This window comes from Miniopterus schreibersii, assembly GCF_964146895.1.
Source record: "Miniopterus schreibersii genome assembly, chromosome: 3".
Lineage (NCBI taxonomy): Eukaryota > Metazoa > Chordata > Mammalia > Chiroptera > Miniopteridae > Miniopterus > Miniopterus schreibersii.
Genome location: NC_138103.1, coordinates 58,609,380 through 58,625,636, shown reverse-complemented (window position 1 = coordinate 58,625,636; position 16,257 = coordinate 58,609,380). Strand labels below are relative to the sequence as shown.

Here is a 16,257-nt window from a genome sequence, read left to right as displayed (position 1 = left end):
TGGCCCGCGGACTGAAGGGTCCCGGGTTCAATTCCAGCCAAGGGGGCATGTACCTTGGTTGCAGGCTCGATCCCCAGCCCTGGTCGGGGTGTGTGTGGGAGGCAACCAATCAATGTGTCTCTCTCACATTGATGTCTGTCTGTTTCTCTCTCGCCCTCCCTTCCACTCTCTCTAAAATGCAATGGAAAAAATATCCTTTGGTGAGGATTTAAAAAAAGAGAGAAAGAGAAATGGGGGGGGGGGGGGGAGATTACAGAAGGAAAGAAATGATCAGAAATAAAAAATAATTTCCAAACTCAAAGTTTCCAAATTAAAAGAACCTACCAAAAGCCCAGCACGAAGAATGAAAAAAAAATTCCCAAAGAACTACATGATCATGAACCTTCAGAAACCAGATAAAAGTAAAGATTCCTGAGAAGAAAAACAATTTAAAAAGTCATATGCAAAAGATTAAATATCATGACACTGTATTTTTCAAGAGCCACTTTTGAGGTAGAGGACAATGGAGCAATGTCTTCAAAATTATGAAGAAAAACACTGACAACTTAGAATTACCAATTTAGGCACTTTCAAAACTGTGAGGTCTAAAACTAGTTAGTTATCTCATGTGCACACTTTGGCAGAAAGCACCACCAAAACATCTGAACAAATCAAGATAGAGAAAAAACACTGAATCCTGGATACTGAACTTGGGAGAAAGTTCAGTAATGACAACAAAAATAAGTCCCAGGATGACAGTTGTACAATAGGCTTGAAGAGCAACCAGCCCAGATAAAAGTCAGAGAACTGAGGTCTCTAAGAAGAGTATATCCATTTGGGTTAAAAAGTGAAACTAACAGAAGTTACAAGTGACTCTGTGAAAAGTAATCTGAAAAGCTAGTGGAATTAATAACACACACACACAAAATAATTTTATGAAATCATTAATTAATGAAAAAATTGCAAAAGAAGCTATATTACCTTATAATGCTCACACATATATTTAAATATGAATAATAACCACTGAATACTGATTTCAGCAAAAATTGTAAAGTAACTACATTAAGAACATAACGAAGAGGAAGCACAGAGGATGGCACGTTTAAGAAAGAAATATCCTCATCTACCATAACTGATGAATCATTAGTATAAGCATTATATTTTAAAATATGAAGAGTTTCAAAGCCAGAAATTAACAGCTAAAACAGAATCAGAAGTGGCCAGGGGGCAGGGAAGGGGACTCTTGGTTTTTAATACAACACTTTTAGTACTTTTTGTCTATAGAAACTATATATCCATATTATTTGATAAAGGTTAACATTTTAGAAAATTTAATCTGTATTTTAACAAAGTTTTGACCTACAATGTACCCTCCACTCAGGAAAAAAGTACATTATATCCTGGAGTTTAACAGGACCTAAAGTACATACAAATTCACAATGTATAAAGTACACATGTATGCTCTTACTAATCTTTTCAATGTCATGCACTGAGATTTTTCCACATCCTATGAATTAAAATATAGTGAAATGTTAATGATTAACATTAACCACCTGTTAGAACTGTTTCCTATTCTTGTGAAATACTATCCTCATAAAAATCTTAAGATTTCAATAAAATCTAGTCCTTCACTGACAAAGCCCTAATACATATATATACAACCAGAACAAAACAAGTATTTAACATAATTTATAGAGAAGTAAACAGGTAGCTCTTCTAGGAGTTATATTCTCTCTCCAAACAAAAAATTCTGAGTATTTTCTAGCAATAACCCTAGTGTGTAACAGTTCATTCCTGGCCAAGAAGATTTGCTAAACCAACTAACGTCTATTTTGGGATTCTGTTTTGTAGAATCGTCATCATGTTTCAACTCAAAACTCAAATGCTTCTTCCATCAAACTTCTATTTTATTCCATTTATATGTAAGCCCAAAAAGTAGTACATGATAGTAGAATAAACAAAAACCTCCTAAAAAAAGACTTGTTAGCATTAGATATATCAGAATAAAATCTGGCTTTCTTTTTAAGAGACAGGAGAAATAAATACACTGTGGTATCCCATCTGGAGTTACTCACTGACAACTATGGTTAACTTTGCTTTGAGATCACTTATAGAGACTTCCTGTACTAGCTAAGATAGTAGCGAAGTTTCTTAGTGAGCTACTTATCCAATTTCTCTAATACCTATATAACAAATTGTTTTGAAATAAGGAAACAAAATCCTCTTATGCTCTAATACGATAAATATGCTTATTAACAGTAAGTTATTCACATAGAAGAATAAACTACACCTGAATTACTATAGGGATGGATTTCAAAATAAAATTTCTCTAAGAGCTATTTCCTTTGAATGTTTCTTCATAAATTGTCCACAATTGCCAAGTAAATTAGATAGACTTATTTTTTCCCTTTTATACATAAATACAACCTGATAATGTGAATAACATTTGATAACATACCAAAGTAAGGCCTCTATATTTACAGACATGTAACAAAAAACACTTATTAGGTAAAATCATGGCATTTATTTACTTATGCCTAAGTGGAAATAATGAGCAAGTAACCTCACAGTGAGTAGACTCCCCAAGCCCCAGCTTTATCCCTCTAGTACTATTTTCATAAATCATTCTGTAGACTTTGATCAAGAATATGATATTAATAAATATTCAAAATTGCATATGCAAATCATTTTCTTCTTATTTAATAATTTCCCCCCGTTATTAACCCCAGTCCTAGTTGAATGTACTGCCTACTTTAAGTGCTAAGTTATTTTGCTTTCCTTGAAGTAAATAGAATGTTAGGGGTAAGATAAAACTTTTTCTGCTACATGGCTGATATTTTTAAAGTTCTAATTTAATATCAACTTTTGCAATTGGAATTTGGTCATAATTTCTAGATGCAAATACAAAAACTACAATAGAAAAGAAAAATCATGGATAGTTAGAAAGATTACTTAGTAGCAAAGTATTCTAAATGTATTTATCTTTGAAGTGGAAATAAGAGCTTTCAAATGATCAACAGTCTTAACTTTTAGTCTAAAACTGCAAATTTCTCTCAAATCTAGGATAATAAATAAAAAATACTTATCAAGCCACTAATATGTTTTAACTTAGTTTAGATTCACATTGCTGTAAAGACCCAATTCTTATATTAAGAAAATATCTTCTATACCTTAAAATTTTTAAATTATTCAATGTTTTATTGAGGAGGAAAGAGATCAAACAAGACCATATTCTAAGAAATATTTTGTTGCCAATAGACAAATCAAATAGATAGTCTCCTAAGGAAGAAACAGAGGTTTTCAGAAGTTTCTCAAAATTTATCATTATCTTATTGTTTCAACTCAGCTAAGAATTTTCATGTAAACTGAGAGTTTTCTACACTGTTTTAAAAAAAATCTTGTTTTGCTATCACTAACAATAATAAAAAACAACTGTTTTTTCCTATTCAAATAGTTAAACCTCCCACATCTATTTTTCCGTAAGAAAAGGCAACTAAAATACCCCAAACACATTACAGTATGCTTTCTCACTGCAAAGAAACCTGGAAACTATACCAACAATCTGCTATAGTGTGTACATTGAAAACTAACAATAAGTACATCAATCCTTATGACCTAGCAAGTAAAATCCTTTTAAAAACAATCTCATCCTATCTTCCAATGTTAAAAACACAAAACAAAACAACCAACTAGGATAATTTTTAACGGAAATATTTTTTCATATTTTGAGATAAAGGTTTAATTCGTATTCTAGTTAAAAAGAAACAAAACCTAAAATTCTCTCAGAGATAAGCTAAAAACGACTATGCATATGTAAAACCATCCCACAAGAAGCTTACAGCCAGCCAGCCTCAACCTAGCCAGATTGTGGAAGGAAATAATAGCCAAAGATCTTTGAAAGCATAATACACAGGCTTTATTTTAAAATAAAAGAAAGCAAGGAAGCAAACAAACAAAAAACTATTATCTAATCTCCTGGATTAAAATAAAGCAAAACAACATAGGTTACTTAAGTTTTCAGATTCAGAAGGAAAATGATGATTTCCAAACTAAAACAAAAAGTCATACTTAATTAAAAATTAATAAACAGAAATATAACCCTATCTCTCAAATAACTTCCTGATAATGCTAGGTTTCTGAGCTGACAGGTGAATTAATTTGGCAATATTAATGTCACAGAAGATCTCCAAAAGTTTATAAAAGAAACAAAGCTTTGACACAACATGCTATGTGCAAATTTTCAAGATAAAACAAGTACCTTGGCTCAGATTCAATAGCTTTGACTGTTTCTTTCTCACTAGGAAATCTGATATCTTATGCAGTTCACTTCAGGGTTTAGTGTTTTGTTTTTCTTATTAATCTAAAACAGATTACTTTTGTAAAGTAAAAAATATAGTAATTTAGAATCTTTTAAGGAATTTAGAAGAGGTCTTAAGTTTGCTGTAGTTGTCTATTTCCTACAGCAAACAAATACAACAGTTAAATTACAGACCTTTAATTTACAAATCTACATATAGAACTGAGTAACACACATGACCTTAGAATTTATTTCAGTTTAAATCTAATACATGACTTTTTGCTTTGTATAAAATTTGCATGTCTGGAAACCAAGGCAAATTAAAATTTTAAAACATAGCCTTAAAAACATACATAATAGGGTTTTGTACCTTAAACCATCCACATTGTAAAATACAAGCACTGTGGAAATGTGACTAATGATCCAGTCCTTTAGCCAAATATAATAGGACTACTGAGAAGCTTTATCACTTTGTAGAATAGCTTTCTTCTCACTCAAATTCACGTAACTGATTCAATATTACTCTGTGATACAGCTTATTCATAAGAGGTTCTTTAAAAAATTTATTGTATTTTAATTTTTAAGTTTTACTTTCACCAAAAAAATCTGTTTTCTTCAAAAACCACTTTTACCTTTTTACTTTTCCTTTATTCATAAATTTAAAAAATGTTTCACATTATAATATCAGTGTTTAAGACTTCGTGGGCCTTCATACAAAAAAGGCAATTACTACAACTGCTTCATCCTCACTGTAAGGCTTTCTTTACTCTACCTTCCCATAGTATGCAACCTGTCATAAATGGAATTGGAACACAAAGAATTAGTCAGATGGTTAGAAGTACAAATGGGTAGGACAGTATTCCTTTGGGTTTAGAAGTAATACTGGAAGCAGGTGTGATAGCTAAGATGCACGTACAACTCAGCTGAAGCAAAAGCAGGACTGACGACAAGAGGTGCTCCGTTTTATGTTCCAGCATTCAAGACTTTAGTGTTACACATTTTAAAAAGTCATTCCCATGATTTTAGAACTTTCAAGAGTCTATAAAAATTATAACTGTTGTCATACATAAGTATGTCAAATAAAACTAATGGGGGGATAACCATGGAAATAAAAAACCATTTTCTTCGTCACCTTTAAGTGAACTAATTATTTAAGTTATACGTGTCTAATTTTGGGGGCCACTTTAACAAAAAACATTTCATCAGTAACAACTGCAGAGAATTTCTGAATCAACTGATGTATGTATAACTGCAATTAAGTGGAGCTATTGTCCTATGTAATCAATGGGGACGTGTTTGACTAAAAAGTAGGCACATACAACAAGAAAGTAAAGAGAAGCCAGACAGAGGTCACTGCAACTGGACTCTGTTCATAGGCTATGAAAGGCATACCAGATATGTTATAACTAAGATAAAAGATAGGCTATAAACAGATTCCTCCTTGGTTTTAATCTGGATATCTGGCATTTAATTCTGATTTCCTACATGCAGTTCAAGGCAATAGGTCATTTTCTCACATGGTACAAGTTTGAAGAAAAATCACCTACCCAAGCACAGACATGATTCTACTTTTCTTCTTCCCTAACCCCTTTGCGGAGGGTCAAAGTTGGCAGAAAACAGCTTGGAATCTAAAGCCCTTCAGCCCTTTCTGTCTTCTCTGGGATGGAGAGACAGGCAGCTACTAGATTCTCGCAGGGATGCTATTGTTTGGTGTCTTTTACAAGTGCACTACTTAAAACTAAGCAGAGCCAGTTTAGTGCTGAAAATTGTATGGGGGCCTTTGCTCTCACATTAGGCATTACTGAGTGAAATGAAAGATGAAATTTATTCACATAAACAATAACTAGAATAAGCTATTAAGTATTTTTTCTAATTTCTTGGTAAGGGCTGTATATACATACATTAAAAAAAAACGATATCAAGAAGATGCATTTCTATGTAAACATCACTATTTTAATATCATACCTATAAACCACGAAGAAAATGAAGATAAGAATATTCCAAAATAAAAGTATTTCAGACCGTGAGAACCGAAAGTATGAAAAAATTAACATGACACATAATCAGCTAGTACTAATTATCAAGTTAAAACATTTTTAGTGTGTTTTATATGACTTGATGCCTAGAAATGGGTCTTTATTCTGACTAAATGGTATTTTCACATATTTAATACTAAAGAATTAAATAGCAATATTTTAAATGCTTGAATTTAACTTGCTCTTGAAATTAGTACAACACTGGATGTTTCTCAAATGACACACATGATCAGTATTTCTACCCAGAACAATATATACTTTGTGAAGCTGTTGACTCCTAAGACTTTGTTCTGGCTCTTTTGGTCTAAATTATACCTAAATGAATCCAAAAGAACCAATAGAGAAATAGCAGAGTTTTGTTGAATGTCAAATCATATCACATAATTTAAATAAAATTCACTTACAGCTCTAAAACCAGTTAGTCTCTGGTTGAATATAAAAATTGTAAGACATGCATTTATACTGCTTACACCCTAAATCTAACTAAATAAATCATATAGGAAGGAGAGTAAAAATCCCCAAAAACAAAGAATAGGAAAAAAGGTGACAGGAGAAAAGAGATTTCAACAAAATTTGGATGACACTAAGTAGATGGACAAGCAATAACTTTTTTAGGTTTCAGCTTTCTTTGCTATGCTGGATCTACAATAGGAGGAACCCAGTAAAAAGACCATTCATAATATACCCTGGAAGTCTGGAATTGGAGACAAGTACCTCTGAAGGCAGGGTTGCAGAATGAATGAAAACGGAATGATTGGCTGAATGACTAGTAATCAGACTTTCCAAATCTTCTGTCTTACCTAATCATACAGTTTAGATGACGGCCCTTCCCCAACTCTGGCAGAACCCAGAAGAATTAATGTTAAACCAGAGAAGACTGGGCTTGGGAGACTAGACAAAACTTGGGGTGACAATGAAGAGCTCACAACAAGGGAGGGTACTACACTGATTCACATTTAAATTACTGCTTGCACACTGAATGCTGAGTCTCTGAGTCTCCTTCCCCAGTCAGCTCCTACAACACTGGCTGTCAGACATACCCCACAGATGAGAAAAATGTGCAGGTCTTCTCTGGAGAAAATGATAGGCTTGAGAACCTGCAGACAATGGTATTTAGAGGTTTCTCCAAAAATGCTGCCAGGCCCTGGCTGGGTAGCTCAGTTGGCTAGAGCATTGTTCTGATATGCCAATGTAGTTGTAGGTTCAATCCCGGGTAAGGGCACATACAGGATTCCACCAATAAATACATAAATAAGTGGAACAACAAATCGATGTTTCTCTCTCTCTTTCAAACCAATAAATTAAAATTTAAATTTAAAAAAAGAATGCTAACTGGTCTTCAACTCATCATCCAGTAAAAGTCCCACCAATCAATAAGTTCCCACCACTTGCACAAAACTTCCAATATTTTCATACCACCCTGGAATATAAAGAGATACTGAAAGATCATAAAACATTTGAGAACAATCTTTAATATAACCGTGATTACAGCAAAAAAGGGGGCAGGGGGACTCAAACAATGCAAGGTTTAAATTAAAATGTAAAAGATATCAATATCCTTAAAAATAAAGATATTACACATCCATGACACATGAATGCTATGAAAATGGAACAAAGAAAAAGTCTTAAAAATAAAAAAATAACAGTTGATACAAAAATTTCAACAGAAGGGTGAAAAGAGAAAATTAAAGAGAAAACTCAAAAACATAGTATAAAGTAAATGGGAAAGGGGAGATAAGAAAATTAAAAGAATCATTCAAAGAAATCAAACATCTCACTAACAAGAGTTTCTGAAAAACACAGAAAACAGAGAATCTTACCAAAGAGACAACATAACCCTAATGAATACAAATAGCAGACAGAGCAACATCTGCTTACTTTTGTCCTCTCCCCCAGTCCACACCAAAGTGACGGTAAAGGAATGTTTCTGTTTATAAATACATAAATACAGTGAATGAAAGAAAAAAAGCAGTAACATGTTGGAGGCTAGAAAGCAGGCAGGACTAAACAGGATAAGGAAACTTAATTAGAAAGCCAAGATACAACCTGATTTACTGCAGAACTCCCAGAAAGGACGAGGAACTGGTCAGACTGGGTAAAAGTGTGAATGTGTGTGTTGGTGGTAGTATTAGGGAAAAAGCACTACTAAAAATAATTACTTTTTAAAAAGTAACCAGTTGAGACTTCCCCCACCTGAAAGAGGTCTGTAGATTTATGCTTTGAAAAAGGTAAGAAGGAGAATCTCTGGCCTACCCAGATGATTCAACAACTTGCCTCACCATGCGCTCAGAGCTTCCATTCAGTCTTTTAGTGTCTCACATTTAAACAGACAAATATCACCAGATCTGAGAAAGACTTAAACATGAAAGACAGCAACCAAACCAAACAAAAACAACTTAGAGGAAAATGATGCTTGGCATAAAGAAAACCTTTACGAAATCTATCAGTATCTCAAATAGACACAAGAAAATGTAATCATAAAACAAGTAGGATTCCATAAAGTGGGGGGAGAAACAAAAAAAAGAGCTCTTGAAAATTAAAAATTATAGCAGAACCTGGCTGGTGCTGCTCAGTGGTTGAGCATCAATCTATGATCTAGGACACTGTGGTTCGATTCTCAGTCAGGGCAAAATGCCTGGGTTGCAGGCTTGATCCCTAGTAGGGGGCATGCAGGAGGCAGTAGGTCAATGACTCTCTCATCATGGATGTTTCTATCTCTCTCTCTCTCCCTCTCACTTCCTTTCTCTGAAATCAATAAAAACATACTTAAAAAAAATTATAGCAGAAATTAAAAACTCAACTAAAGGATTGGGAAGGTTGAGAAAGTCTCCCAGAAAATTAAAAAAATATAAAAATATAAACATAAACATACAGATGAGAGAAAGCAGATCAGAGGCGTAGAGAACTAGTCTAGGTCCAATATGTGAACAATACGCATTCCAGAAACAAAGAAAACAAAGAAAAGGAATCACAAATAAAATAATTCAAGAAAAAATTCTAGAGGTTAAGACCATGAGTTTCCAGACTGGTGAAGTCATAGCAGGATAAATAAAAACAAATCCTCAAGATCCTCAACAAGGCACATCATAATATATTTCAACACACTGGATGGCTAAAGAGAAGATGGTAAGGATTCATAGAGGAAAAATATAGAACACACCAAAAAATTCAGAAATCAGATTAGCAAACTGGAATTCTTAAAGAGAAAGAATGGAACTTCAAAAACTGATATAATGCCTTCAAAATTATTGAGAATGATTTTAAACGTGGAATTCCATTCTGAATCAAAGGATCAATTAATATTCAGGTAGAACAAAAATATTTTCCAGCATGCTAAGTCACAAAATATACACTTCCCATGCAACCTTTCTGAAGATAATACTTAAGGATATGCTCCACCAAAATGAGAAAGTAAACCAAGTAAGAGTCAGACATAAAATATAAAAAAAAGGGCACCAATTCAAGAGATGCAAAAAGAATACCTAAGAAGTAATTGGTGCTTCCTTGGAGAGAGCTGTGTATCAGTTGGGAAGGTTAGCCAATCCAGACGAGGGCTCCAGAAGAACTCTCTCCAAGAACATGACATTGACATACCACCTGATGCTTCAGAACATATTGAGCGATTTATACACCCAAAAGAGTCTGAGGCTGAATTAATGATATGTACAAAGAAAACAATGCAAATGAAAAATTAAGACAAGTATTTATCTGTGAATAGTATATACATGATCACAACATACACATTAAATATTCTTCTTATAAATGACATTACTATAGTCAGAAGATGAGGTGAATAAGAAATGATCAGTAGTAGGTGACAACCCAGGCAGATGTGCAACATCCTCATTTCCAGAAGAAATGATAATGGTTAAACCTAAATCAGATCTCAAGCAGTGGTCTTGTACACATATGGAAATACAGATCTGAACATCACACAGAAAGGGGCTGGGAGAAGCTGCCTCTGGAAAGGTGGAAATGGAGGAGAGAATGTTTAATATTAATAAAAATAATAAAAATAAAATAAAATTATTGCCCAGTAGTGAAGAAAATGAGTTTCCAGATTTAAAAGTTAAACCTAAAACTTAGCACAATTCATGATGAAACTCCAGAACACCAAAAGGATAAAGGGAAAAGCTTCTAGAGGATGTATGTAAGGCGTGGGGGGGGCACATGCCAACCGCAACAGGGCATCCAATCTCTCGTCTTCAAAATTCAGGAAAAACTATTGCTTTCTTACAACTTGTGCTGAACCAAATTATCAATTGACTATGGGGGGGAAATAAAGGTAATTTCAGGCATGCAAGATTAAAAACAAAAAAAAAGTACCACCCTAAGGACACTACAGAAGAAGACACTCTGTCAAAAGGAGAGTAAACCAAGGAAGAGGAGATGATGTGATCCAAAAAGAGGCACAAGGAATTCTTAGGAAAACAGTAAAGAAAATCCCAGGATTAACAGCTATGTAGGAAGTTTAGAGAACTGAGAGCCCTAAGTATCTAAATAACCTCTCTAAGAGAATATTTTCATGGGAAAAACAAAACAGAAATGATGTATCTGAACTACTGAGGTTTAGAAATCTGTAGAAGAGTTTAAATTTTATGTAACATGAATAAAAAATTGTTCAAGGAAGGTAATAGGACACTATAGTGCTTAGCTATATTTTCATAGGTGTAACAAAAACTTGCTACTGACTTAATTTTAAAAAGTCTCTTTACTTTCTTAAAATAGAAGAAAGGAGAAAGGTGCAATAATATCTAATATTAAAGAAATACCATGATCACTTAACATTTATAAACATATGAAAGAAATCCTAAAAGAAGTAAAAATGGATCAACATGAGACTTGGGAAAGGAAAGGCAGACACTGGCATCTTTCCTTGTATTTCCGTTTTTCATTTACCTCTACTTTGAAATTTTTTCAATTAAATAAAGAAGATTTCAACAAATAAAAATTATCTAATGATCTAAAATCTTTTTCAAATAAGAGATGAGATCTAATGGTGTTAGCTGCAAAAGGAAAACAAATTCATAAATTAATATTAATGATGTTCTGAAGGATACATTGCAAAAGACAAAACAAGCAGGCACCAGACTAAGCTGATATTCATTTCCTGTGTGGGCTTCATAAAATTGTAGTAGACCTCAGTTACTAGATACACAACTGTAGCAGCCACTGTGAAATCCACCAGCCACTGGTATTCTGGAAAGTAATGCAATGCTGAAAAATAAAGGTTAAAAAAGAAAGTTTTACTTAAACCCTTAGAAGGGTATATCTATAATTAACTATAAACATGACACACTTTATTCTATTTGGTGATTTGCAATGTAAAGATTACAAATGTAAGAATCTAAAGATACAGGAAACAGATTAAGAATTCTGGAATCCAAAACTAAATTTTAATACCACATGAATTAAATAATTAAAATAAACCTGAAATGATTACCAAAAGTTATTTAAATTGTTGTTAAAAACGTATGGATGCAAAATGAGTTGGTATTTTCTTAGCTAATTAGCTATATTTTACAGACATTATAAATCAAGATTTTTTTTTAAGAATCTGATGTATATTCTTAAGAACAGCAATTTTTAACCTTTTTCATCTCATGGCACACATAAACTAATTATTAAATTCTGCAACACACCAAAAAATATCTATTTTTGCCCATTTGACAGAAAAAAAAAAAGGTATAATTTTGATTCATTCACACCAGATGGCTATTGTCCTGTTGGCTGTTGTCATTTTTTTTTTTTACTTGACAGTCTAAGGGAAAATAGGTCAGTGCCCCTGACTAAAGTCAAGTATAGCATGTTTTAAAAATTCTTGCGGCACACCAGTTGAAAATCACTGCTTTAGAATACAACCTAATATAGATTACTACAGCTTTACTTACATTCATTTCTATGAAGAATGCTAAACTTTGTTACAGTCATTAACTGCACTAATGGGAGGTTAGTAATTTTAAGTTACTGCAGGTTAAAATAATAAATAAATCTACTTTTTATTAAATTATCCACTCCTGCAAGAAAAACTAATGAAATGCCTGTCAATTTTCCATAAAACCACACCCTTTCAACAAACTATTCCCTTCTAAGGATTTACATTAAAATTAGCATTCTCTGGAGTAAATATGATTCCATCTCCGTTTTCATTTTAGATATTCTGGTTTACTTCTGCCAGAATGTAGTATAAAATATCAACATCATTTTATAGAAGGCCTCCTAAAAATGTGGAAATAAATTACATACATAAACATTAATTTGTATGTTCTCACTGGTACATAATAAACCGACCTACATTGCTTTGAAAAAATTTTAGTTGTAAAATGTAACACCTGCGGCTATTTTAAAATCACAGTTTTATTTAAAAGTATTTTTAAAATACCACTCAAAGTAAGACTTATTTAAAATATCAAAATAAACTAAGCAAACTTACATCATCTCTATGAGATGATAGCAAAAATTCCAAATCCTTTTATGATTGGGTAAATTTTTTACTTGGTTCAAGTTATTTTAATTGCTTTACGGTGTTTTGGGTTTTTTTTGTGATGTTCAGCAAAATTTTTCATTTACCCTAAAGTAGCTGCAGGATTCCTACCCTCTCTCCCCACTCTCTCCCCATTTAAAATCACCCAGTTAAGCCTTTTGAATAACTTTCTGGAAGAAAGACAAGGAAATGGATGAAAGAGATAGACAGATATCTGTGTATCTAAAGGTTTTCAATTTTTATTAACAACAATTGAAGTAAGAGTTCTAATTCTCCATGTCTGCCCACACTCACACAGGTTACCTCCAGGAAACATAACAGCAAACAGCCAAGTGACATTCAAATGTTCTTATGTTCTTTAAGAGGAACTTATAATGAATAGCTAACAAAAAACTTTCCTAAGATAGTTATTCAGATATCAATAATAAATACATTCAGCAAAAGTACAAATTATACATATTCTTTGCTATATATTTAATCCAAGTATTATATTCTTCTTTTTGTATTCAATAATATAATTATATACCTGCCCTTTTCATAGGATACTGGAATCAAAAGAAAATTTAAGAGTTTATCAAGTCCAGTAATTTCCATTAAGCTCCTTAGAGTATGTAAAGTTCAGGCAAAAAACTCCACTTCTACCTAAACACACATACACAGCATGCATTCACAAATAAATACATCAATATAAACATAAATAAAACATTTCCTATTATTCTAATGAAGTGCTATTGATATTTTGTGGCCAGTTGTTAAACTAGTACTATTTTTAATTAGTTCTCAAAATTGTATAACTGAAACAAAACACTGATAAGCTATGTGCTGAAGCCACAGTACCCTAATTTCAATTTTTAAATTCATTAATAGCCTAGTTCTCACTGACTCTGTATGTAATACTAAGTTATTTAACCTCTATCTAATGAATTTTTTTTTAAAGCTTGATAATACTTACATACCTCATAGAATGTAAGGATGAGTTAATATAAGTAAAGCACTTACATCAATGACTGACAAATATGGAATTTTAAGCTGTTATTAAAGCTAATTAGCTGATAATTATTTGATAAACATTAGTTATTAGTAAAGTAACAAAAATGTGTACTAGGTATCAGGAAATATGTATATATATTCTTGCACTTATACATGTCTATCAACATTTTATATAAGTATGCACACATATAGGATAGTAAAATAAATGTGACAACTAATAAAATAAGTCAAAGTGTTTTTAAATGTTTTAAATTCTGCATGAAAGATAGTTTAAAAGAAAAAAGAATGACATAACCAGTCTTAATGCTACTAGACCACTAACTTAAATTGTTTCTCCTTGACATTTTTGGGTTCTAGGACACCCTTTCCACATTTAGACATAAAATCTTTGTAGGTGTAGGATCAACTTTCAAATATGTGGAAGCTACTTTGAGTCATAAAATAATTCTAAATTACATAGATGCTAGAAGAATTTGAAGGTTTTTCTGGAGTGGTACGTTTTAACATAAGAAGAAGGGCCAAATTACATAATGATACTTTATACAACACTACCAAAATTATTTTTTTAAACACGTTATTTTAACTCCTCACATAATGCAAACCATTACTTCTCAAGCCTGCTCAAAAATCAGAACCACTTTGAACATTTTTAGAAATACAAATTCCCAGAACCCACTTTATATTTATTGAATCTCTAACAGTAGGTATGAGAATTCTTTATTTTTAAAGAGCTACTCAAGTGATTCTGAGGTACAATGAGGTTTGAAAACCAGTGTTTTAAATAATATCACATTAGATGCTTTTCTCTTCTAGGATTGAAATAATTTCATTTTAAATTTAAGATCATTACAATTACTATATAATTATAAACACTGACATACAGGGGGAAAAACTGAATGACTTATTCAGAGATACCCAAAGGGTAAAAAAGTAAATCTCGAAGAAGAAAAATGCTCTTACTCCTAATCCGGTTTATTATTCTAAAATCACTTTCTTTTCTACTAACTGTGAGCATAAAGTTGAATTATTGCAAATATAGGTAATTCAATACAAATATACAAATGCTTTCTGCAAGCCACAGTATAAAAGAAACAGCTGGCATAGATGGCAAAAAGTCTAGAATTCAAGATAATGAAAACTGACTGATCTCAGCATGAACAGAAACTGTGTAACAAACTTGTATAAGTCAGCTTCTACTAAAAAAAAAAAAGGGGAAAAATAATGCTTACTGTAAGTAAGGTGAATAGAATGAGAAATTCAATTCAAATGAAGTCATTTGAGCTTCTAAGCTCTGAGAAATATTTCATATTCTGAATAATGAACTTAATGATTAGAAAAACAAACAAAAAGTCTAGCCACAACAGATAAAATGAAAGTACTTTTACTAGCATAATATAAAACTGAGATTTACAGAACACTTTACCCAAGATTTCCCTTACCAAAAGTATCCACTTCTGTAACTGACTTTGTTTCTAGATGGAGGTCAATATCCTTTGGAATGGTTAGTGGTTTACTTTCAATGTGACCATTATATTTCCTACAAAAATCAGACAAGTGACACAAAAAGCAAGTTACCTACACTGTTATCCAGTGTCTGTATCAAACTAATTACAAATGAAGTTTTAAATTTCACTGAAAAAGGAGAAGAATTTCTAATATCTCATCAAAAGAATGTAAGGTACGCCAAAGGTTTTAAAAGGGAACTATAAAATGTGGATGTAAAGTATTATATGAATATAGAGATTACCAGGAAGACACCTTACTGACAGGAGTAAAATCTTAATTGCTAACTTAGCATTTCACCCCATGTCTCTTACTATCTCCTGGCAATTTAAAGAGAACCTACCATCTCTTTCTTTAGGGACAAGAGTAAAAGCAAGTGAAGACAACATGTGTTTCTCTTTGAAATTATATATGTACACATATACATACATATAAACATATCTGTAGTTATAAACAAGTCAGAGTTAAAGAAATATATTAAGATTTGTGTGCATGAGAAGTTGAGAAACATGAAAGGACAACTCAGAGTTGCTTGTACTAAGAATGAGGAATGGAGAAAAACCACAGAATTCTTTAGGTGCACGCACATTGTGTCATTTCCAAATTTAATTTTTAAGAACAAATACATATTAAAAGTAAAAACTATGTTTCAGTAACATTAATTAAATACCAAGAAACAATTTTACATTTATTGAATAAATATAAACCAGGAAAACCTCAGTAAAAATATTAATTCATGTCAATAAATCAAATAATAATTATTGCTACTAGACAGTGTCGTTTAGTGCATCTTTTTGTAAATGTACAACATTTTCAACATATGGAAATTACTGTAAAAATATTATTGACTATAAGGCATACAGTAAAAATTAAATGTTTATAAAACAAAGACTATATTACATAACTGAATTTTACAAGTGTAGAACATGGTACCTATGAATAGGCAGAGGTGGAAGTTAAAGGGAAAT

General features: G+C 32.1%; 1 protein-coding gene across 2 annotated transcripts in view; it reads right to left on the bottom strand.

Moving 5' to 3' along the window:
- Positions 1 to 16,257, bottom strand: part of TMEM161B (transmembrane protein 161B) — a 63,402-nt gene that overhangs the window by 19,513 nt on the left and 27,632 nt on the right. Inside the window, exons 4-5 of one of the 2 annotated variants that reach the window (XM_081131159.1) lie at positions 15,226 to 15,323; positions 11,373 to 11,529 (exon numbers count right to left, since the gene is read on the bottom strand). In XM_081131159.1, the coding sequence (XP_080987285.1) occupies positions 11,373 to 11,529; positions 15,226 to 15,323 (255 nt within the window). Of the gene's footprint in view, positions 1 to 11,372; positions 11,530 to 15,225; positions 15,324 to 16,257 lie in introns of those variants that run through there. The other variant, XM_081131160.1, reaches the window with a different exon arrangement.